The sequence below is a fragment of the Apis laboriosa genome, unplaced genomic scaffold (assembly GCF_014066325.1).
Source record: "Apis laboriosa isolate Shangri-la unplaced genomic scaffold, ASM1406632v1 scaffold26_cov146, whole genome shotgun sequence".
Taxonomy (NCBI): Eukaryota; Metazoa; Arthropoda; class Insecta; order Hymenoptera; family Apidae; genus Apis; species Apis laboriosa.
Window position 1 is genome coordinate 4975807 of NW_025222592.1, and position 25719 is coordinate 5001525.

Consider the following 25719-nt stretch of genomic DNA (forward strand, 5'->3'; position numbering starts at 1 on the left):
TTTTTGGAGTTTGAAGGGAATATTATTAAATCTTTGCCTTAGTATTCGTGTGTTTCCATAGTTTACAGAGGTACGTATTTATCGAAAGACTGCGAAGTATTGAACGTATCTGAATTTTATGGTAGTAAGATTACCGATTTTTATACTTTTCTGAAAGAAATCGAGAAGAAATCGGGGAAGCAAAACGATTCCTTCTTTTAGTCTCTGTCCTTTTCCCTTGGGAATGACAAAATATTCAAAAAGAAGCATCAGATTATAGAATGATACCTTAACCTATATTTTCGGAAATTTTTTTCCATAACGAGAGTTCGAGCTTAATAAAATTTTAAACTTTAAAAAAAAAAACATCACTGACTTTCTAGAAATAAAAAAAAAATAAAACTTTAATACAATTTTGACGAGATAATTTTTCAAAAATTCCTCACACGTCTAACATTCAAAGACTTGATTTACACGGTATCATTCTCTCCTTATTAGCTTAGAACGTCATGAAAAAGGGTTATAAAGAGGAAAACGAGGGAATTCTCGACCGAATTAAATTAGATCCGCGAGCGTAAACGTGAGTGGAAGAAACTTCCCTCGTATCGGCGATTTATTGCGGCAGTGATGGCGCAATGAAATCGAATTGTTCGGTTAATTAACCGACGTGGATGCGTTCCAAAAAAAAAAAAAAAAGAAAAAAAAAATTATATTTTACAACCTTTTCGTGGATAAAAATTGAAGATTGAAGAAAACCGCGAATCTCGATCGTGCTCGACGCAATAATACGTATAACTTATCGGGAAAGATAATTGGAATTATTACAGGGATTCGTGTAAAGACTCTTCCCTCTCTAAGTTGGATCGTTGGAAAGTGGAACGCCCTTCACTTTGTCCAAGTTAATTTCCTTTCGAACTCTCGCGCGCCTCCCCCTTTCTCACACGTTCTCCTCCCTTTGTGCAAACTTGTCCGAAAGAAGATCGAGACGTTGGCCGTGGCGAGTGCACTCAATGTTTATCTCGAGTAGTTCTGTAAGCGGTTGGAATTAACCGGTGTCCTTCAATCGCGGATGGTACTTTAACTTTTAAGTCCTCCTGTAAGATCGTCGAGTAAAAAAAGGAAAGGAAAGGAGAGGAAAGAAAAGAAGAAAAAGAGAGAGAGGGAGAGAGAGAGAGGAAAGTTGGCTGCCCCAGAATTATCCAGGTATCCAAGTGTTCTTTCCTTCTTTAACGCGATTTTTTATCCAAGTTGAACTTGTTCTAGAGAGACAGAGAGAGGAATGATATTTTTTTTTTTTATATATCGATGCCCAGGTCGATGATTTCCATCGAAAGATGACCGATGAAGAGACGTTTCGAAAAGCTTGATGGATCGCTAACTCTTGTCCCTAATCATATATATTTACTCTTACTATATTTATATTTACTCTACTTTTCATTATATACTTACTAATAACTACTATAATTACTAATTCAATTAAATCACACGGAAATTTATCAATTCCTCTTCACACGGAAATTTATCAATTCTTCTTCACACGGAAATTTATCAATTCCTCCTCACACGGAAATTTATCAATTCCCCTTCACATGATCATTTATCAATTCCTCTTCACACGATCATTTATCAATTCCTCTTCACACGGAAATTTATCAATTCCTCTTCACACCGAAATTTACCAATTCTTCTTCACATCGAAATTTATCAATTCCTCTTCACACGGAAATTTATCAATTCCTCTTCACACGGAAATTTATCAATTCTTCTTCACACGGAAATTTATTAATTCTTCTTCACACGGAAATTTATCAATTCTTCTTCACACGGAAATTTATCAATTCCTCTTCACATCAAAATTTATTTCACCGAGCTATATCATTCTACCGAGTTTTTACGAGGATCGTAAAAAGAAGCTTCGTGTAAAAGTAAACAAAGACCACTTTGATAACATTTCCAAAAAAAAAGGAATCGTAAAAAAAACAAAAGATCGTATATCATACCCCTCTTAAAATACGAGATTCAATTAAATTTTCGGACGCTATTTAAAGAAGAAGTACACGCAAAGAGAATCCAATACGTACAATTCCTCTTCACACCGAAATTTATCAATTCCTCTTCACACGGAAATTTATCAATTTTTCTTCACACGGAAATTTATCAATTCCTCTTCACACGGGAAGAAGAAGTTATTTCCAATGGGAAGAGAAACAATTTATCAATTCCTCTTCACACGATCGTTTATCAATTCCTCTTCACATGATCATTTATCAATTCCTCTTCACACGGAAATTTATCAATTTCGCTTCACATGATCATTTATCAATTCCTCTTCACATGATCATTTATCAATTCCTCTTCACACGGAAATTTATCAATTCCCTTTCACAACTGAATCCAATAATTTTTAAAGCTACAAAAAATTTTTTTTCCTTCACTTCGATCGATTCGTGGATGAAACAGATACATATAGAATAAGTATAAATTGCACGAGTGAGGAAATTATACGAGCGAGATCGATGTACGAGTTTAAAGGCGGGGAGGGAAGGAGGGTGAAATCGAGGGTGGGAAGAAGAAGTTATTTCCAATGGGAAGAGAAACAATTTATCAATTCCTCTTCACACGATCGTTTATCAATTCCTCCTCACACCGAAATTTATCAATTCCTCTTCACACCGAAATTTATCAATTCCTCTTCACACCGAAATTTATCAATTCCTCTTCACACCGAAATTTAATTGAATCTCGTCACACCCGAGGCTACCGCTTCCCATTGTCGGTTTGTTTGTACGTTCGAGGGAAGGTTTCGATGAACATCGTCGCGGCCGGAATCCCTTTCACCGCGAGGCGGAAGCGCGAGGAGTCGGGCGGAGGCCGGTAACGAGGAGAATTCGCCTCGTCGACGGAATCCGTTATAACGAGCAAGACATCCTCCTCCTTCCTCGAGTTTCGCTCGTTCTCGGTCGATGCGATGAAGCGAGGGAACGACGACGAACACGCAGTTGGCGAACCGTTTTGTTTCATATTTTAATATTAAAGAGTGGGCTTCTTTTTTAAAAAATATTCCCTCAAATATTCAATCAACGTATAGAATAACGTGTTGTAAAACAAATATATAATATGTCTCGAGTAATTTATATTGCAATTACTTTTCGATAAAAAAAACGCGAAGAGAAGAATTGGAAATTTTGTTCATTAAAACGGAGTAGGGATGTAGAGAGAAAACCTTACCATTGAAGTTTCTTTTTTTTTTTGTTTCGTCCCAATAACTCGATCGATTGATACGATGGGTCAAAGTTTCCAGAGATTATAAATGGGATACGATGATCTAGTGACACATTTTTTTTCCCCTGGAAACACTTATTCAGGGAATCACGTCTGTCATTCGTCTGGTGTTTAGGTAAGCGAAACGAGAAGGATGGGGGATGATGGTAAACGATTAAAAAATTACCCTTGTCTTTACGCGACGATATCTCGGAAATCAGAAATTCTATCGAGATGAATGAACAAGCGTTTTAAAGGGGAAGGTTTCGAGCTTCCAACGATCATTCATTCGTTGAAGTTACTATCTTCGGAATTACGGTGATTCAAAATTTTCTTAATTTTAATAGGATTTTATCGGGATTGAAAATCACCTTTCATTTAAACGACGATATCTCAGGAACTCGTATCCAGATCAATGAAAAACTGTTTCAAAGAGTAAGATCTCGCGCTTCTAACGATCCTTCGAAATTTTAGCTTCGTTGCTCCTGGCATTTCAAAACTACAACGATACAAGTTTCTACATTATATCGATATACATCGAGATCGACGATCGCCCCCCACTTAATACGATCGTAAAAAGGGTGAAAACAATTTCACAAGTAACAGCGTAATCATGGGCGCGTAATTATTCTCGCGATCCAACAGTATTTCGAATCCGATATGCGCGAGAGGAAGCGAACGTTTTGCACCTCTCTCTTTCCCCGAGCCGACCCCTTGAGACAGGGGCGGCGGGAAATAGTTGTGCCGCGTAATTTATCAACTGACCCATTTCTCGAAGTCACAGCCGAAAGATCGGAATACCCGCGAGAGCGTTTCGATTGTTTCCGCCCTCGAGCCCGCGTAACTCGGATTCCCGCCGAATTATCACGCATACCGCGGCCTCCGCCGTGTTCGATTCCCTCCAACCAACCCTTTCACCACCGCGTTCCATTCTTTCCTCGGCCTGTTCCGAACCGATCCGACAAAAATATTCGCCCGACGAAAATATCCCTGGCGTGAGGAGCTTGGGTGGATAGAATCGAGAGGAATGATCTTTGGAAATGCAGGAACGCGGAACGTGATATTTTGAATTCGATTTGTTACGCGCGAAACCATGGGGATGATAACGATCGAATCGATTTTCTGATTTCTCTCGCCATTGCGGAGGAAGAGAGTCAATTAGTGTTTCCTTTTTGATTGGAACAAATTGGAACTGGCGCTCGATCGAGCGTAGCTAGGATTTGGCAAAGAGTCGAAGGGGAGGGGGGACGACAATTAGCGCGATCCATTCTCCGACGATGGTAAGCCGACACCACCGAGCCGAGGCTCGATACGAGGACAAAGGTGAAAACGGAAGGGTGAGAGCATCCTCGTTAATCGGTGTTTAAAAATAACGAGGCGAATGGACGGCGATCCAATTTCGAAACGGAGGGAGGAGGGGTACACCCCTCTGTTCTCGAATCCGTAGGAAACACGATGGTAGTTTGATGGTCTCGAATTATTGACGGAAGGTGGTTACGCCTCGTTAATTCCCGGCGCAAATATCGGCGCGCAATATCCTTTGTGGGTGTTCATTATGGGGGGGGAGGGGGTTAAACGCGTGGACTTGCACGGTTTATTATCCGGATAAATCGTGTGACGGAATTCGTTTGTTCCTACTGTTCGATGTATCGTTGAACATTGTTCGCCTAGATCGATACTCGTGAAATAAATTTTGGATGGGAGTAAAGGGTTGATTTACTTGTTTTTCTTCTTCTTTCGTTTTTTATTAGTTTCTGTCAATCGTTCCTTTGAACGAAAAGAACGAAAAAAGAAGAAGTTGGTTTGCATGGAATAATTTTTTTAGTCTGCTTAATATTGTAAAAAATCTTTCTCATATTTTGCGATATTTCAATCAAAATGATTGAATTGATTGATTGATATAAATGCAGTTTTATATATATATATATATATGTTATTTTTATCGCGTGTAATAAATTGGTCGTTACAAATGTTATAATGATTAAATAATGCGAATAAAATTTATACTCGACAAATATAATAAGGTATATCAAATAAAGTGGAAAATTTCAAAATCTCCTGTGTGATTAAATTGATTTTCAATTAGGTCGATTAATCCGTTCAATTCGATCGATTAAAAGTAAATATAGTTTTATGGATACTCTCTGTAATTGTCTCTTATCGTGTGTAACTGGTCGTTACAAATATTAAACGATTAAATAAAGCCAATGAAATTTGTATTCGACCCGATTAACAAGATAATTGGATAAAGCAAAAGTTTCTTTCTCCCCCTCCCCCCCATTCAACCGTAGGAATTATTTTATAATATCCAAGCGAGAACTATGCGTGTATAATTTCTTAATTGTACAATAATACAACCAACAAACAATTTTGATAAAGGAAAGAAAATTGTTTTAAAGTTAAATTGTTTCTCGCTACGGAAATTTCAATGAACAATAAAAGCGCGCGAAACATTGACAGAGATTCTTGTGACAGTTTCGACAACTCACTCTATCATTTAAAAGGTAAAAATAAATCAAAGAAACGAATAAATATATGAATATATTGGGCGCCAATAGTTAATGGTGAAAATGGAGCTAGTATCGCGTCATTATATTCGTTAATATATTATTTCAAATAAATGAAGCTCGTTTTTTAGATTTAGGGGACTTGAGAAATCAAATTTAAACTCGGTATTATCGAAATCTGTGTACCGTGATGATATTGGGACAATGTTTAATACTGGAGATGAATAATTCATTTAAAATTGTTGAAGAGAAAATATCAAAGTAATTTTTGATACGTAATTTTTGATCGTTGGCGAGATCGGTAAACGAAGGAAAGATTTATCATCTCTTCGAAACCGATTCCGACCGATATGAATTTCTATCGATCAAATCATTCTCAATGATAAGAGAAACTTTGTATCGCATTTACGTATCAAGATAAAGATACTTGGAAGAAAAAAAAGGAGGCGAAACTCGTGAGTTATTCCTCGAGTGTTCAGTTCGGCCGGAATTTCGCGAATTCTTAGAGTTATGGTAGACCGTCAACGTGTTTCGGAATTTCGTGGCAAGAATTTCTTGCTGAAGGACAGAGAGAGAGAGAACTATGGTTGCGATCCTGAAACGATCAGGAACGCTAGAAGAGATCGGCCAAAGTTATTTCCAAAGATTCTTCGATTTCTTAGAAGCAATCACCCATTTCGAACTCTGGTTAAGTAAAAACTCATAATACTCGACCTAGCTATTTCACTATCACAATTTGAAGAAGAATAAACTTCGAGTTGAAATTCGAATGGTAGCGATTCATCCGAGACATTTAGAAGAAAGAAAGAAAGAAATCAAATTGAATATCCAACGCACGTTTCTCTAATAAATGATAATTGGAGAGCACAAACCATAAACATTCATCGTTTTCAAGCCAATTATCACATCCATACCACGAAACATACATACCTCCTTTCCGAAATAATTGTTTACAAACAATTACATCTCGTTGCTCGATTATAATTTCCGCTTAAACGGGATACGTACGAGCGTTTCGGCAACGTTTATTTAATATCACGCGAGACTTACGCGCAATAACGTCACGTGACATTTCCGAAAACACGAAACGATTATTCGCCCGAAATTACGGATTATCGTTATCGTTAAAAGTGTATTTGGTTAAACGATTTGGCCGAATGGAAAATTTCGCACGGCTCGTAATAATCGTAAAACGAGGGGGAAGAGGAGGGGGAAACGCTTTTAAACGATCCGTAATTATTTCGTATCGCGATAAACCGAAACGAACGAAGTGATGGAGCGCGCTCCCCTAATATTGTGTTCACGGGGTTACACGGCAATTAATTGTACTTGAATTAATTAATTACGCGGAAACGGAGGGCGCGTATGCATGATAAATAGAAGGGGACAGAGGTGAGCAATGGCCGAGCGTTAGAAGTAAGAATGATGTTACGAGTATAGCTCGTAATCGGGTTGAACGACCGATACTTTTATCGAATTATTGTTGTCATCGCGAACAGTGGTGGTCATTGTCGGATATTTTATCGGCTTTCGACGCAACGCATTCGATATAATTAATTTATAGTTACTATCTATGTTATAGATTTTGTCATCTAAAATTGCATTGCATTGTAATTTACTTTTTTCCGTTTTCTTCTCGCGAATGAAAATATTTGGAAAATATTTTTTGAATAATTTACGAGAGCGAAATTTTCGATTGACGCGAAATGGATTGACGAGAAACTGTACGGTTAGTTTCACCATCACGGATCACCGATCACGTGATCGTAAAGTATGGGAAATTCCGGTCACCATGATTTTCTCTCTACGTAAGGGATAAATGTGTTTCGTGTTCACTCACCCTCTACGATGCTCCGCGCAAAAGTTTTGTTGCTCATCTCTGATGACCTTTTCACGCTGTCGTACTTTTCCCTCTCCCCTCTGCTCGTTGGAATGGAGCTGCAAGATCGAAATAGTGTAAGAAAAATAAAATAAAAAGAAATTTAATCTTCCAGACTTGTTCACCGGAAGATAATCTTGATCTTCTCTTCTCAATTTTAATTTCGACTCGATTAAATTCAAATATATATATAAAACAAATGATGATACGTCGCAAGAAGAATTAAAGCGTGTGTGAAATGTGCACAATGCGATCTTCCAACCCCGCCAAAACTTTGTCGAACGAAGCTGCAAAACGATATTTCATTGGAAAGCATAAAACTGGACCTACGCAAGCTGAAAGTTAGGCGATCGTCGATGGAGCGCCGGAGGCGAACGAGACGGCCAATCAGGGCGGCCAATTTGCTATATTGGCCGGCAATAAATTAATTTTCGAGGCCTTGGTGGGAGGTGCAGCGCACCTAATTTGCGTGCAGAGTTCGCGATCCAGAGTTGGGGATGGGAACGGTCATCAGGTTGGGGGTCACCGCGTACCCACGTCATCGTGGCGTGGCGTAACGGGGTCAGTAACGCAATGTCCTCGAGGAGTGTGGCGCAACGACGAAAACAATGCGTCCAACGCAACGGCGGCTTGGCGCAGCCTTCGATCGAAATACGCGTTTCGAGATGGCGCTTAAGTCGAACAAACTTCTGTTTCTCTAGTTTCTCGATGTTTGTTCGATCAAATCGTGGTTAAAACGTTTAATTAGCGGCGTTGAAGAGAAAGAAAAGTAGAGTGGGTAATGTAATTCTACGTTTTCACTGCCAAGAAAATTATATAGTAAAAATATTATTCGTTTGAGGTGTATAATATTTAAAAATTTTTCTAGATATCGTTCAAAATTCTAAAGTTTGGAATTTTCTATCTTCTTTTTCCAGTGTACTATTTTTACAAATTTCATCCGTTGGAAACTTTCTTTCGTTGGATTTATTCGCAAATGGAATTAGTCTGGAATTTTAGGAAAAATTTCAAATCGAATTCGATTCTTCGTGAGGACGTTTGGAATAAATATCGTCGTGATGCAACTCTATTAGAACGATTTGCACGTGTCGATACGCAAATATATTCACGGAGCAGTTGCATCGGAACTAAGTTTCCATAATTCCAAAGCTGTAGGTAGAGAGTTCAGTTTAATCGCGGAGAGGTAAGTTCGGTTAGAGGTGGTTTGACTTCGGGATTAGTCGAAAACTCGACATCCCTCTTCGCTTCTCTTCGACTATTTGTCTTTCCATGCGGGAGATTGACTGACCCTTTTTAATAGCCAGGTTACCAGAGAACCGTTCGATTAAATCCGCGAGTGAACGATTTCAACGTGTTTAACGTAATAAATTAAGATTCAAATCGTTTTAGATTTTTAAGACGAAACTTTAAGGCTTACTCAATTCTTAAAGTTGTCGCGTGAAAATCATATCGTTACAATGTTAAATTAATCTATAATATACATATATCTTTCTATCCAAATTTCAAATCTTAATTATTATTAAGATCAAGTTACTGATCTCCACAAAAAAAAAATAAATAAAAAAGAAGAAAATGTTTAAATTGAATGCGAAACAAAAGTGGCCTGTATCTAGATTCTTACAAAATAAAAAAAAAAAAAAAAAAAGAGTTTCCCATAATTTTCTCAAAGTCAGTTGAACAGCGGAACACATGCCAACACGCGCGTTGCCCGTCGGCCTGTTTGATTCATTAATAATCGAACAACTGTTGATACCCGATATCGGCGGATAAAACGGATGGATACGAGCGCTGGGGGGGGGGGGATCCTCGCCTCCTCCTCTCCCCCGCCCCCGCGCCACCACTCATCGCCGATTCTTTGGCCGCGCCAAAAGCAATTTGAATATTTCTCCATCCAACGTGTGTTTCCAACAGAGCAAACACGCGAAATTTCCGCCACTTGGCGGAAATTTATTCCCCCGCGTTCGCGCAACGAGACCGCCGCCGGGATCTTATGCAGATGTATGCGGCTGCACGACGGGACGAACAGCTCGAAATAAAAACCTTCTTCGAAAAACGGGGAGGGGAGGGGAGGGGAGAGGTGGGGGTTAAAAACTCCCCTCCCCTGCTTTAGCTCACGGCCGCATTAAAGTCGCGAAATTGAAAAATACGCGGCGTTTCGCAGCGTCTGACGTCTTTATTTCCCCGAGATGCAAAAATTGTCTCCTCTTTGAAACCGCTTCCTCCACCAAATCTTCCTCCTTCGTCTTCCATCAACTACTCCGCCTCTCTCTCTCTCTCTCTCTCTCTCTCTCTCTCTCTCTCTCTCTCCTTGAATCTCTCCTTTCTCAGCGACGCGCGACGCAACGCGGCTCTGAAATTTAAATCAACGCCGGTTGTTCTTTCGTCGGCCCGCTCTTTTTCCCGCGAGCCCACATTTGAAATATTTGCACACGCGGGGCAGAGGCAGAGAGAGAGGCGTTTGAATAGTTTATAAATATTGATTAAACCCGGAGGTGTGCGCGCCAGTGCTCGACGTTCGACGGCATGACGAATTAATTAATCTGTCCGAAGGAAACGGTTATTTTTCTCTCTCTTCTTTTTTTTCTTTTCGCGCTGTTCGGTCCCCGCTTGGTCGAAGACGTCCATCGAAACAATTTTGAACGAAACGAAATTGCGCGCGATTTTCGTGAGTTGTACGTTTTTGCAGTGATAACGGAGAAGAATGAATAACTTTGTCGATCGAATGTATTTTTTTCCTCTCTTATGAGACCTTCTCCGAGGCTCTGGTAGGAGGGAAAGTACGGATACGATTGATTTGGAGGATGCACGAAAATTGGAGTCCTTTAAGAGAGTCCTTTGAGATTTAAGAAAAATCGATCAAGACTAAGAGATCTCGAATAAATCTGTGAATCTTCTCCTGAATTTTTGAGTGCAAAAATTAGGAAACCAGTATCCACATAAAGTTTCCACGTAAATTTTCAGGAATAATACGAAATATCAATTGAGAAAGGAGTAATTTAAATTTTATAAATCTCTTTATTATATGGAATATTATATAAAAATCGTTCTTAGGATAAAATTACAGATCGTACAGAGCAGCGATACGATATCAAACATCGTAATAATTCCAATTCGTTCGAGAGGAGTCGATGAACAATTCGACATTTAAAATTCATTCTCGGATCCTCCTTTGTAACTCTGCCTTTTCTATTTCTTGTTATTAAGAAGACTGCATTTTTTCATAAATACTGGGAATGGTTGCGTGGCAGAACACGGAAAACGAAAAATCGATGGAAAGATGTATTCGTCGACGTAAAACGTAATTTCTTCCTTATTGTTTGGCCTTCCATTTTTTTATTCGCGGAGTTGACGATAGTCCGTTTGGACAGGTCTCAGGGAGGGGAGAAACTGAGCTGGAAAATGAAAAATCTTGAACAGAGGATGGACGATAAGAGAGAAAGAGGGAGAGAGAAAGGGAAGAGAGGAATGGACGAAAGAACGGCGTAAGAAAGGACGCGAGATTCGAAATTGGATAATAAAATCGGGGAGATGAAAGAATCCCGGTGAAACGTGTCCTCGAACTTTACGACGGCTATGGGGGAATGGAACGTTTCAAAATCTGTTTTCGACATGTTTACGGGGATACTTTGAATATTTGGAACGCGAAATCGAAGAAATACGCATTGAATAAAATAAATACAAATAGATGAACGTTATGAGTGTTGGTAGTTAATGGCCAAGTGGCGCTAGTGTCGCATTCTCACAGCGTTGTGTAACATACGTTGAAAATTATCTTCAATGACCAAGATGCTAACCTTGAATGTCACGTTCCTCGATTAAAATTCATTAAGCTGTGTGCTGATTAAATTAACTTTGGCGATGTGTTATAAATTTATTTGAATGTCATTATCTTGAATGTCATACGTTTTTTCCCCCCCCTCCCAAGAAGAGAGGGAATCCACTCGAACGAAACAACAATGCAGATATCCAATTTCAAAAGGAACGAATAATCGATAACCGTTCGTCTGTCACCTTTTCTTTACAAGTGTATTTACACGCACCGGTTGTCCACGATGAAAATGTTTGTCGTACAAATTAGCGACCCGTATGCATCGCATGGCCTGACACGATCCTAGTCTAGCATGAGCGTACGCGTGGGACGATATTTGTTCTCACGACGATCTCTCTCTTCCTCTCTCTCTCTCTCTCTCTCTCTCTCTCTCTCTGTTCGTAGAATATCTCGACGAAAAATCATCAAGTTCCATCCAAGAGGGAGGAATAGCACTCGAAACGCATGGATCTCCATGGTTACGACCGTAGCCACGATAATCATGGGAATATTCTTGAAAATCGAGATAAAAACGAAAGGTGTATTGGCATATTTTAAATAAATTTTTGATGTAAAAAAAGAGAAGCTGAAGCATTTGACCTACGATAAGAAGAACCTCTTTGCCCATCATTGTAGAAACAATCGGTTAAAGGATACACGATCGAAGATTTTGTCAGACTTGAAAATTTCGAAAGAATTCTGGAACATTCATTTCTTTAAATATCTCCTATACGATGTCAAAATTCAATGTTATAATTTTCATTTAAATTACTTTTTAAAGTATTAAAAGGAAGAAGCATCCATAAACTCGATCGATCAGTGACAACAACCTTTGTCGAAATAATTAACGACGAACAACGAAAGGCTTAAAAAGTAGTCGTTCGCGTGCACGCTCGTATTCTCTGTAAAATTCTGGTGGAAAATGTTGGAAGATAAGTGTCCTTTAAAAGGGTTGAGGTCACGATGAAACCAGAGAGATAGTTAATTGCCGGTTTTCCAAATTCTCTCACGAAGGGACACGAATAGTGCGCTCGACAAGGCATCCCTCGTCCATTTGCATCCCTCTACAAATTTTCACGAGGTTTTTCTTTAAAAACGAAAAGTTTCAAGTCTATTTACTACTTTACTGTATCGTGCACTCTTATCCGGGAAGGCTTCTTCTTTCGTTTCAGGGCTATCCGAAAGGACAATCCTTAAAAAGTTGTGGTAAAAGTTTAAGGATAACTGGGCTCGAAATTGTGCATTTACATAGAGTGGCGGTGTTAAAAATTTAATCTCAATATGGCTCGACCGAAATTTCCGGTTCACTTTATACTTTGGGAGATAAAAAGAAACAATGAATAAAGGAGAAAGAGGACGAAAATAAATATAACTGGAAAATAAATATAAATGGTTAAAAGTGCACTACTTTTACAAAGTGATTGAAATTCCATTTCGACGATTCCTTTTTTTTTTTTGTTTTGTATTTTGCAGAAAAGAATGGATGAAGGAAAGATAGTGATTCGAAATAACTATTTGATACTCAAATGTGCATCTATAGAGGAGGTTTATATTAATACTTTATTTATCATACAATGTTTCCCACGTTTTACGAAAAAGTTGCGAACAGAGAATACACACGGTATTTTATACACACAAAGTTTGCGTGTAAAATTGAACGAAACTTTCGAAAATAACCTTTAAAGGGCATATACCATACACCGCTATTAAAAAAACGTAAAGAATATCCAATATTGGGAATCGAATTTCTTCGAAACAAACGAAATAATTCGAATTAAAAAAAAAAAAAAAAAAAAAAAATCACCTCTTGTCCATCGTTTGCCGCAATTATTCGAGTGCGGATGGATCGAAACGAAAAGATGGGGCAGGCCAAAGGTTGTCCCTTCGAAACTCCACCTCCCCTGGAACGAGTTGCCAACGTGGTTGGGCATAAATTGTCCACGTAATTCGAGCGGTAACTCAATCCTCGAAAAATAATTTTTCCCTCGGTGCTGAAAACGTTATTTTCTCTGGGGCGTAAAATCCCAAAAAGAAAGAAAGAAAAAAAAACACACACACGCCCGCGATATCAAGGTTCTCGCGTGAAAAATAAACGAAATCCCGCCACGTTACGCAATCTTGAAACACAACCGCGCTCGCAGATAAAAAAAAAAACTGAATGGCTGGATAATCCGAGATAAAAAGTTCGTCGCGGCACCGACGGCTTCGTAAAAAATAAAAAAGAAAAAAGAGCACCCTCCCTGAATTTCGGTCGTTCGTTTTTTTTCTTTCGAGCCGACGAGATCAGATGCTCGAAAGCTCGGGTTAAATAACCGTGATCGCTGCTCGCGTGCCACCAGCCTCGCCGCGACGAGCTTTCAAACCTGGTGTCGAGAAGGCAGAATGGAAGGGGGGAGGGTTTAAAGCCCGGTGTTCGTGTCCACCAGCCGATCGCTTCGTTTCCCAGTAAACGCTTGCCGTTTAATTCTCTTTTAAACTGTGTATCTGGTATACTGTATATATATATGATATAGGGAATCAAAATTTTTGTGAATACGAGTCAACTTGAGATATTGAAAACTTTTGTTGAATTCCAAAAGAAAAATTATCCTGATCTAGTACTGTTACTTTAAAGGGTTTGTTTATATTTATTATATTTATTAGTGAAATATTTGGGTGTTGTTATACCAATATTTTAAGGAAAATCGTGTCGTCTGACTGAGTGGAGATTTGGTATATCGAAATGCGTAATACTTTAACAATGTTATTTTATTATAGCGGAAGAAAAATCACCTCGCCTGACTAATACCGGTTGCGACTACTTCGAGATAGGATCGCGTCGAGTGGAATAAGGTATCCATTGGTCGAGCGAACCTATTATTAGAGAATTACCTTTTCACTTAGAAAGCAGCAATCTTGCAATATCATATATTTCTCGAAGTTTTCGCGTGAACAAACACAGCTGCTTATCCCCCGTTATAACCTTACATCTGTATACCTTTTACGAGTCACTTTTTCCACGTGCAAATGGAGGGTTTTTCCACGCGATGCACGTCTCCACACGGTGTACACACACACACACACACATACACCTTCTCTCCACCTTCACATTTTCCAACGGTTCTCGGATTCTCGACGCGGAGAGGAACGTATTTGGTATTCCCGATGCGATAAAAAAAGAAGTAAGTAAGCAATTCTCTGCATAATTTTGCGCAGTCTGGCTCGAATTGAAATTAAATCGACGAGAAAATAATTCAGAACGATCGGTGAACAACGCGAGAGAGATGAAATTTCGTCGAGAGCGAAACCTTTTCGTTCGAAAAGGTGGGTAAAAATTCCTCGAGGATTTCTCGTTCGAGAGATTTCCCTCGCCTGTCTTACAGTCACCGCTGTAATTTATCCGATTTTTCGAATTACAAATTAATCGAGCCGCAGGAATTTGGGCCATTTTACTATCGAGCTGACTGAAGTTAGCCGAACAATTCGCAAACATTCCGTCAAGGCAGCTCTGTATTCTAGTTTTCGCGGGTAGAATCTGTCCGGGTATTTACACGGGGGGGGGGGGGGAGGAAATTTATCGTTCGAGTTTGGGGAAAGATGGTAAGGTCTTGGGAATTTTCGGCTATTTCGATTTATAATCGTATATTAAGTAAGAAATATCTGATTTATTTCTTCCCTTTCCAAGTCACTTTTCACATCTCCTCATCTATAATAAACTGATATAAAAGTAGACGTGTATCTTCCTCGCTAATTCAAATACCTTTCAAAGCGACTTTCAAACGAAACACAAACAAAATATCTAGAAATATTCTAATATTCAAAAGCGAGCCAAGAATGAACCCATTAACATCTTAATAATATCCAATTCCGAAAATTCCGTGAAAATAAATCACGACACAGTTTCGAGCGCGAAATTTACACACGCGACGTGCTTGTCAAGCTTGATCCCATCGCTAGTTGGATTACGCGTATCGTCGAAGCCCAACGAAACACGGCCAAACAATTTTCGAGGCAAACCGGTTGTCGAGGCGGCGAGTTTTAAAAGGGAGCATTAGTTCCAGCGCCGGCCTCGTTTTTCTTTTTTTTTTTTTTTTTCACTGGACGCAATTAAATTGTCATCTTCGCCCGCCACGCGCGCGACCCCCTCCTCGCTCTTTAATCGCGCGTGGAACAAAGAGAAAGGGAATCCGCATCGAATTAATACTTTTCCTCCTCGTTCCATAGACAGAGAAAAACATCCAATTTCGTTTCGCAATCCCGTTAGACGATAACATTGGCGGATGTTTCGTGCCCGCTGCGAAATTGGCCCGTTTTAAACGCTTCGACGTGCACTTACGCCGCGCCCCCCCTCGCTGTCAGCCACACGAGAAAATCAGAGGTTGGAGGAAAGGCGACACACGGTCGATCGCTAAGATTGATTCGTATCGATCTATTCCAATGGAAATTTTCGTCTCTTTCACGAGACTTCTGGAATTTGATTCGACCTTTGCCGTAAGTATTTCAACGCTCTGCGTTATTGTAGGGAACAAAGAAATATTGGATATTTTTTTTTTTGAAAGGGGGTTCCTTGATCTCCTTGATAACATTTCATTCCTTCTGTTAATGATTTATACCGCGAAATTTTATTTCTACGGAACGGGATTCCATTCCTTTCGAAAACGACTTTACGATTTATCCAAGGGAAATTATTTCTTCCCGGGCAAAATTTCCTCCATTATTTCGACCGCGTTCGAGAATTAAATCGGAGAGAATTATCATTTATAGAGAAAGTTTTAAAACGGATACGGGCGTTGTATTTCTTTTTTATTTATTTATTTGTATGCAATCAGAGGCGCGGAATATCGCGATTTTCCCGCCGATTTCCGTATCATACTGTTGTTAAGTGGAATACACGATACTCGGGAAATTTAATACGCAAGCGGCCACTTTGCGCGAAGGTAACTGGTGACGTTTTCACCGGAGTGTAATATTACCTCCCAGGCAGGTACAATCATACAGTTGTAGAACGATTTCGTTGCTTCGTGGCGAAAATTTCGCGCAAGCGGTTTAATTAGCGAATCGCGATTCCTGTTGTTTCTCGAAACAACAGAGCACGAAAGGGTGGTTAATGAAACATTCCCTCCAAAAACACTTCGCCCCTCCCAAATCGCTTGTAATTTTCTTCGAGCTAAAAATACCTAAGTATCTGTTTTAACGTGATAAACGATCGTGAGAATAAGCGGGATAAGTGGCAAAAGTTATCCTTTATCTAGCAGGAGATTTGACTCTGATCGAAAACATCATCGTTCTCGGTGAAATAAGAATATTTGTCATTTTTATTGTTCCAGTGTTAACGATTGAAGGTTGATGAGAGAAGAGTCGAAAAAAAGATCCTAGTTTTATCTCGACCGTGTGGAAGAGGCTTGAAATTACGTTCCACGGAGCGGGGCGAATTATTTTTTAATAAGATGCAAATTCGGGGAATTTCGCTAAGAGATTACATTCCTCGGCCTCGTGCCTTAGCAATTATTAATCCCGTATTCAGCCGTATATATATAATTTCGATGACTCTGAACGCGTATTCCATTTAAAGGAAATGAAATATTCGTACGATTCTCTTTAAAATGAAATTCCGTTTTAAACTTTGAAACGCGTTGGAAAATATTTCACCCATTTTGCCAAAAATCAACGATAAATATCTCTATAATTCTTCGAAATTATGGCAAGAAAGGTTGAATTGGAAGGAATCGAGGTGTATTTATTCCATCTCCTCGATGCTCGATCCATCGAATACGAATAATCTTCTCGAGGGAAGAGAATCGATGCATCTCGCCTATAAATTCTTCGACAACACCGCTTTACCTCCGAGATAAACCTTGGATTCAAGGGTGTAAACTCTCGTTTTCATCCACCTGGCCTGGTAACACGTTATCCTGACACGTCATAACGCGCCAATCCGCGCGTTTGAAAATAGAGTAGAAAGAAAAAGAAAGAGAGAGAGAGAGAGAAAGAGAAAAGAGGTAAAAGAGTAGTTAGAAAGAGAAAAAGGAAAAAAGAGCGTTCGTTGGAATAGCAACATCTTTTTATACGCGGCGAAATGAGAAGCGTAGAGGGAAAAAGAGGAGAAAGAGAGAGAGAGAGAGAGAGAGAGAAAAGGAGGGATCCAGGTCATACTAGTCACGCGAATTTGATTCCACAGAGCGCTTGTTCCGCCTCGAACCATCCCTTTCATCCCCATAGCGACTTCAATGTCAAACACTTTACATCTGCGCGTGACAGACTCATCGATTCCCGCGCTTATTTCTTTCCGCTCCGCTTTTTCTCAGTCCCATAAAAAAAAAAAAAAAAAAAAAAAAAAAGAAAGAAAGAAAGAAAATGTACACCGAGTGTATCGGAATAACGCGTCTCGATACTCGGCCGTGATGATTTTCAATTAAACGTCGCGCTCCTCTCGATCAATCTCCCTTGAATGGAAGATTCGCACACTTTCTTCTCTCAATTGCGAATCCTTCGAGCGATATTGAACAAAGAAGAAATTGGATTTCAATGATATTTCAAAGTGGAAGTATATCGATTCATATACATATTTATATATTGGTAGAACAGATTTTTACCATTGAAATATTATTTGAATCTTCAAGTTTTTGATGTTTCTCGAAACATTTGCAATTGGAAAGCGTGTATTTTATTTTCTTTTTTTTTTTTACTGGTAATTTACAAGATAGGATATTAAAAAGTTGTACAAATTATAATTAGGCGAAGGAAGCAAGTCTAATCTAACCGAGGCACGCTATCAATTCACCGATAACACTAATAACGGGTATTGTTCCCTTTTTTTCCCTTTCAAGACCATGGTGTTCGATAAGAAAGAGAGAAATTCATTTGTTCGCGTTTCTATTTCAAGTCGGCCGGTCCCGCGACCGAAAGCAACGGGCACAATAGCCCCGCAGAGGACAAAGGGAGTATCAATCGTGGCGTCCAACCAACGAAACCGTGAAAAACACCCCACCGTCGTGATGAATTTCTAATCCTTGGAAATTTCCTCCTCCAAGAGGGAAAGAATAAAAATGGAGGAATGAACGGTGTATATATGTGTATGTATATGTATATACATTCGTGAAAACGGTGACACGTCCTTATTGAAAAGAATCCAAGAAGTTCCATCGAAAAGGGGGATGGATTTTGGTAACCAATAACTTGGATTCCTAGCTCTTTCGCGGATATAATCTCGATTCTCTCTTTCCTCATCTTTTGCTCCACTGTATTTCTCTCTATTTTCAAAAGAAACGTCTCTGAGAATCGCGAGAATGGAATAATACAAATGAACAAGAGATAGACGGTTCTTTTTATCATTTAATTCTTACTACGTTTTGGAAAGTTGTTCGTATCGATCAAATTTTAAACTCGTGTGTGCCAATTTTAAAAATTGGGCCACACGTGTTTCCATCAGTTCTTCTTTTCCAATACGGGCACACGTATTCTGTGATGAAGATAAATACTCTCAACTTTTTTTTCTAGTGTAAGATATATATCTTTATTGCAAGTAGATTTTAAATGACAATGACGAAACTAATAGAATAAGAATAAGAAGATTTAATCAAGATATTTCCTTCCTAAACCTAGATATTTCATCGAATCTCTTACTTTCCCGATACTTTCTTCGCCCAATTGAAAATGAAATATTATTATCTCGGATCAACGCGCTTTAGAAAAATTCCAAAAAAAGAATCTTTCGAACAGCTTTTAAAAGATAAGAAATTAGTAATTTCACGCGAATGCAACACACGAGAAGGAAGAGAAATATTCACCTGCATCCCCCTCTCCTAGGCTCGAAAGGGTCAAACTCGATTAACCGCGGGGGAAACACGGGGGTATAATATATTCTCTGTCGCTCGCGATATTATATTTCGCGGACGGAAGGATAGGTTGCTCCGTTCCGTGCTGGTGTGTGCTTCGTCGTTTAATCACGGCCGTGCAATTCAATTAAGAGCATTCTGAAAAATGTAATTTTTCCCCTCCCCGGGGCCATATTCGCGAGAGAGAGAGAGAGAGAGAGAGAGGGGGGCGGAATGCAATTATTTAGAGATGTAATCGTTTCTCTCGGCTTCGCGCTGACGCCGCGCTTAAAGAGAGCGCGATCTCTTATCCCGGATCCGGATGGAAAGAAGGAGGAAAGAGACGTAATTGGGTCGGACAAAACGGCGTGTACAACGCCTCTTCCGCCTTCAACTTCCGCCATTTTCCTAGGCCCCGTTGAATTTAATTGAACCTCCTCGAATTCTTCGAAGCTTCTCGAAGCTTCGAGGAAAAGAATTTTTCCGAAACCTTTTTTTGCTACAGATTTTCTCGATTCGTTTAAACGCTCGCGACGAAAGGAACGAAATTTTAGAAGGAAAAGAAATTGCGAAGGGGGATTGATCGAGTTGGAACGACGGGATAAAGACACGTAAGTTTCGTTAAGTTCGTTATTCGTTATGATGATTCGAGAAATTTTTCATTCTTGTCGAGTTATTCCAATTTCCATCATATCGTTCACTCATAATTGAAGTTGCTGTCGACACCCAAAAGCGAATTCTTCGAGCACGAGTGGCGCCATTTCCGGTTAAAATTTCCCAGATTCCACTCGGTCCATCACACCGTCCCACTTAAACGCGTGTCTCTGAATCTTCGATCGCGCGAATATTTATCCCCATGGATCCGATTGCCTCGATCCATCGCCACGGTTCCCCGATCTTTCGATGATTCCGTACATAAGGGGCCATCCTTCTCTTCCAGCTGACCAACGTGACGCGTCTCTTCCCTCGAACCGATCTTTATTATTCATGATTTCATGAATTTTCATTCTCCTCGTGGCTCCAGAGAGAGAGATTGCTCGTTACTTAAGCCGGGTATGGAAGGATGCGTGAGGAGGACGAGTGAATGTAAACGCACGGTCGAGAGAGAGAAAGAGGAAGAAAGAAATATATATATATATTCCGTGAACCGTAAAATTCGCCGTGGAGAAGGGAGAGGAAGGGGTGGCCCAGTAACGTTTGACGTCACCACGACAGACTTCGCCTCGCCCTTCCTCCCCTCTCTTGGCAAGAATGGAGGCGGCGTGACCAGGTGACCGATAATACCTCTCGGTTTCAAGGATGCGGAAGAATCGACCTCGTCTCGTCCACGACGACGATCATCCGAGGAATCGTCTTAAGGGAGGGAGGGGTTCTTTGCCTCTCGATGGAAAAATCAAACGGGATTCTCGCGAATCTCGAAAACTCGGAAGAGGAAGAGGAAAAAAGAGAAAGAAGAGAAAGAAAATCGTAATCGATCCGCAAGAAAATTTTCAACTCTTTCTGCAATTTCCGTTTCGCATCGAAACGCCTCTTTCATTTCGCGCGTTTGAGCGATAACACGCTCGACGGGTGCTCTCCACTCTACTCTTTTCGTCGCCTTTCACCGACCTCGACTCGGGATAAAAAAGGAGAGGGAAAAAAAAAAAAAAAAAAAGAAAGAAAGCGGGCAGCAGACCGGTTAGGTGTCGGAGACTTTTTGAGACTTTCGAGGGCGTAACGGCGTTATGAAAGCCCGGAAAAACGGCAACACGACAGCGTTGTGAAGAAAAAAAGGTTGAAAGATTGAAGTTTACACGCGCTAATCGTTTCGAGGGTGGAAGAACTTTTCAAGCTTGGATAAAATAGGGAAGATTAAGCGTCGGAATCTGATTTCGGATGGGGAGAGTGCATTAATCGAACGGAGGAAGAGATCACGTCGCGAATTACGATAGTGGGATGGACCCAATTCTCGTTCCCGTTTAACTATCACGTATATCCCCTCGAGGGCCTCGTTATTTCCGCGGCAAATGCGGCAACAACAGATGGAATGGTACTCGAGTAGAACGGAGAAGGATGAAATGCGACACCAGCAGGGATGAGGGTAGGATACGATGCTTTATAAGGAGATCTAAATCGGTTTCGTTGCGTTTTCTCCTGTTTCCGATGATTAAGTCCAAAATGAGTCTGGCTCCGTTTACTTTGATCTTAATTCTAATTCGAGATATTCCAGATATCCCCAGTTGTATCATGGATCCTTTAATGGACCTAGGGGATCTTCGAGGGTCTTTCGTTATCCGCCAATTGTTTCGATTCGTTTCGCGATTCAACGCCTCCGCTAAATCTTTCGTTAGAAACGGAAACGACCCGCTTTAATTCCACCTATACATATTCTTTGTAACTGCCTTTATTCACTGTCCAACTTGGACAGATTTACTTCACTTTTCTCCTTACGATATCACTTGTCTCATTCGATTCCATTCGTCGATAGTTTCGCTTCGCTTCGTCCAACCACGTTCGCTCTCCCGCCCCGCCACGAGAGAACCGTCTCGCTCTGATCAATGTCGCCCCACTTATCCCGCGAATAATGAAACTTATAATAACCAAATGAACACGTCTCGTCCTTAATTGAAATGCAAATGGGAATGCCTTACAGTGGCCGGTGACGAACAAGTTATTTCACCCCTGTCCGCGGGCGAAGGGAGGGAGGGAGGCATCGTCCCATTTCACGGCAGCAGAGCGTTTCAAGGAGAGGAGGCCACGCCGTAAATTAAATTGAATTAGACTTTAACGCGCGCGTAATACTCACACGCGGGTCGTTTCACGTTTCCAGGCACGCCAACGCCCACGACTTTTATGAGGAACGGCTCCCATTGTTGAGGCAACGTAACCCAGTTCGTAACGCCGACCGCGTAAAACTTGCTATTACGGGGAACAACGATCGAAAAACTTTCGGACGGAGCGCGGAAAAAATTACGGATGCCGTGTTTCGAGCCCGTTTTCGAGGGGAACTTGGACTTGTCGCGAGGAAACTTGCGAAGAAAAGGGAAATATCAAGCGTAACGTTTATTCCCTTCTCCCCCAAAAAGAAACAATATGATTAAATCGAGAATAGGATGAAATTTTCCTCCTTTAGTTATCTTGAATCACAACGATACTCGAGTCGAGTTGAACCCGTTCACCGATCGAAAAGGCGCGATCTCTGATTTCGAATGTGGTGGGAGATCGAGTTAATCGAGATTTACCGCTCGCTTGAACCGTTGGCCGTTGGGTTTCTGTTCCAGCTTTCAGAGGACATAGGCTACGTACTTTACTCGGCGCTCGGCAGCTTCTACATCCCGTCGTGCATCATGGTGTTCGTGTACATACGCATTTACTTCGCAGCGAAGGCGCGGGCGCGCCGCGGGATCCGGAAGCCGCGTCCACGCGCGGTCGTTCCGCCCGAGTCGCCGGACGTCAGGCAGACGAGCTTCACGCAGAGCACGCCCGCCACCGAGGGGAAGAAACCGCCTCCTGGCTCCGCCATGGAGAACGTCGCCACTATCGAGAACCAGCCCGTTCAAATACCCATCGTCACGTGCGACTTTGCCAGCGACGTCAGCACCTCCGAGGCGGATCCCGGAGGGGGGAGCAGTATCCCCATGGAGGAGAAGGACACGCTCAAGGTTCGCAATCACTCTGTTACTTCGCTTCTTCTTTCGAGAACTTCATCAAAATTCCTCCAATTCGATCGAGTTTAAAAACAAAAGAGAGAAATCCACGCGTGTCTTCTCTTCGATAAGAATAAAAATTTCGAGTAAAGACGATATATCGAATAATTTTCGATATATTCTCGTACAACGAGGAGGGTGAAAGCGTAACGCCAGCTACACTTACGGGGAGGAATGAAAATGTTCCTTCTCTGTTACTTGGTATTTCACATTGGTGGAATGCGATATTGTCGAACAAATATTATTCCTCGTTATCCGAGAATATTGGAGCAAGTTGTTCGACTCGTATTCCCGAATATTTATATCTTATTTTTCCTCTCAATTTTCCTCATCCATTCCGTAACGTCAAACATCTTTCCAAGCCTTTCCTCTAACCTAAGTGGTAGCAGATTCTCAAGCCTTGGAGACACGCGAGACACCTGTCTCCGCGCTCGTATCCCGAGTGCACTTACCCAATAACTTCAGTCTCGTGGCGGGAATCTGAATAGATCCGGTTTGACGTTACAGTCACGAACGCCCTCCTCGAGATCCTCGTGCACAGCGTAAAAGCGGAGTCCGTAAATCTGAGAAATTGGATTTCGGTTTCGTCGTGTACCGATCCCTCTTTTTTTTCTTTATCGTTGCTGCGTAAATTCGAACTCACCGGAGTTCGTAAATCGAAGATATCCCTTACATTCGTAGATATTATTGAAGATACTTATAGAATGTACGAGGTCGATTATTTTAATTACTAGTCGAACGAATTCAGCGTATAATCGTTCGTTGATCTTTGGGATAAATTGGACGCGCTGAATTTCACTTTTCTTCGGTATATAGAAATTACTTTAAAGATTCTTTGACATACGTCTCGTGAGAAAAGACTTATTCGATCTTAAATCTAAAAAAATCTCTTGATTTCTTCCGATTCATCGAGTGACCCGTCTCGTCGACCAATTCCAAAACGTTCTCAATAATTTCCCTCTCCCCTTTCCGATTCTCTCTTCTACTCCACCACGATTTATCATCTTCAGATTCTTTGAAATCGTGCGAATCTGTTGGACAGGTGACGATGCCGGTTCCGGTGCAAAAGAGCAGCCTGAAGGCGACGCTGTCCGTGAACGGTGACGGGCAGTCGAGCGTCCCGTCCCGATGCAGGGCGCCCAGCGTCGGTATCGACGTCGACATGGTGTCCGAGTTCGATCCGTCGTCGTCGGACAGCGGCGTCGTTTCGAGATGCGCGGTCGTGAAGCCGCTCAAGCTTCGCCTCTGCCAGCCCATTTTCGGGCGCAGGAACATCGGCAAGCTGAGGAGGGAGCACGGGGGGGACGGGGGGCGGGCGTCCGGCAAGGACGACACGGGAGGCGAGGCGAAGTCGTCCAAGCCGCGGGACCCGGAGAGAGAGAAGAGGAGACTGGCGAGAAAGAAGGAGAAACGAGCCACGCTGATACTTGGCTTCATAATGGGCAGCTTCATCGCTTGCTGGCTGCCATTCTTCGTCCTCTACATCGCGAAACCTCTTTTCCCAAACGTCAAGATACCGATCCAGGCGTTCGTGATCGCGTTCTGGCTAGGTTACATGAATTCTGCCCTAAACCCCTTCATTTACACCGTCTTCAACAAGGACTTCCGCCGAGCGTTCCGCAGGATACTCTTCAAATAATCCCGTCGTCCCTGGACGAACGTTCGCGAGCCAGTTCTTCCAGGTAAAAGAAACGAGAATCGTGGGGCGTGCGGATCGCTCTCGCGATTGGACCGGGGTGGAACGTCGATCGTAGGATCAAGCAAGAGCATTTGAGAAGGAGACGCGTTATTTCTCTTTCTCTTACGTATACAAAGTGCGCGTCAATTGTCGATACGATGGATTGGACGATTCGTTCGAGACGAGAGAAACGTTTCTCGAGAAGGTTTCTTCTTGAACGAGCGCGAGCGCGTCTTTCCAGGAGTTAAAAAGCTCGGCTGAAAATTCGACGGCTACGTCGAACGACGATGAATCTCTCGAATCTCGAGAATGTAATCGGGCCGCGAACGGTGTTTCGCCAACAGCTGCCTCCGCAGCTCGGATACGCAACCTCCGACTGGTCGTCGATTCGACGCGACACCATCGAGGACGGATGGAATTCGAATTAATCCATCGAGAGAGCGAAAAGACGTCAAAGATCCGTTCCTCGATTTACGAAGATCGCGAGATCGAGCCTTCTCCATCCTCGCCCACCTCGCCATCCATCTTCCCTCCCGAGGAGGAAGAGAAGAAGAGAGACAGGAAACGCACACCTCTTTCTCCGATATTCCGTATGTGGCAACGTTCCTTGCACGGTCCGATTGTAAAATTAAAATTTCGTCGCGACAATCCACTCAATTATCGATGTGTATCGTGAATATGTAGATATGTATAGCATATGCGTGTGTGTATATAATGCCCCGCCCCCCGCGTAATTTTCCGTATATCAAAGATATATATATATATATATCTTTAATACGAATCGTAGGGGAGCGTGAGTGAGAAAGAGAACACCTCTGTCGCGTCTAGTTTCGCTCGATTTCACGTCGAAATTATTCTTCGATTCGTGGCTCGTGTATTTGAAATTTTCGATGCGCGAGTAATCGGATACGAAGTTTTCTTGGAAGAGAGAGAGTGAGTGAGTGAGTGAGTGAGTGAGTGAGTGAGTGAGTGAGTGAGTGAGAGAGAGAGAGAGAGAATCGCGACGCGCGCGTGTGTGTGTCAAGGAGGATGAAAAGCGATGAAAGGAAGAGAAAGAGAGGAGAGGAGAGATTTCTCTCGATCGAAATGATTTTTTGGGGAGGAACAGCGCGAAACTGATGATTTCCA

At 41.5% G+C, this 25719-nt stretch overlaps 1 protein-coding gene across 1 annotated transcript in view; it reads left to right on the forward strand.

Annotated features, from left to right (window-relative positions):
• Nucleotides 1-25231, forward strand: part of LOC122713738 (alpha-2B adrenergic receptor) — a 112980-nt gene extending 87749 nt beyond the window's left edge. The window contains exons 2-3 of the mRNA XM_043934466.1: nt 22488-22868; nt 23956-25231. Of these exons, the coding sequence (XP_043790401.1) occupies nt 22488-22868; nt 23956-24552 (978 nt within the window). The 3' untranslated portion in view covers nt 24553-25231. The remainder of the gene's footprint in view (nt 1-22487; nt 22869-23955) is intronic.
• The last annotated feature ends 488 nt before the right edge of the window (nt 25232-25719 follow it).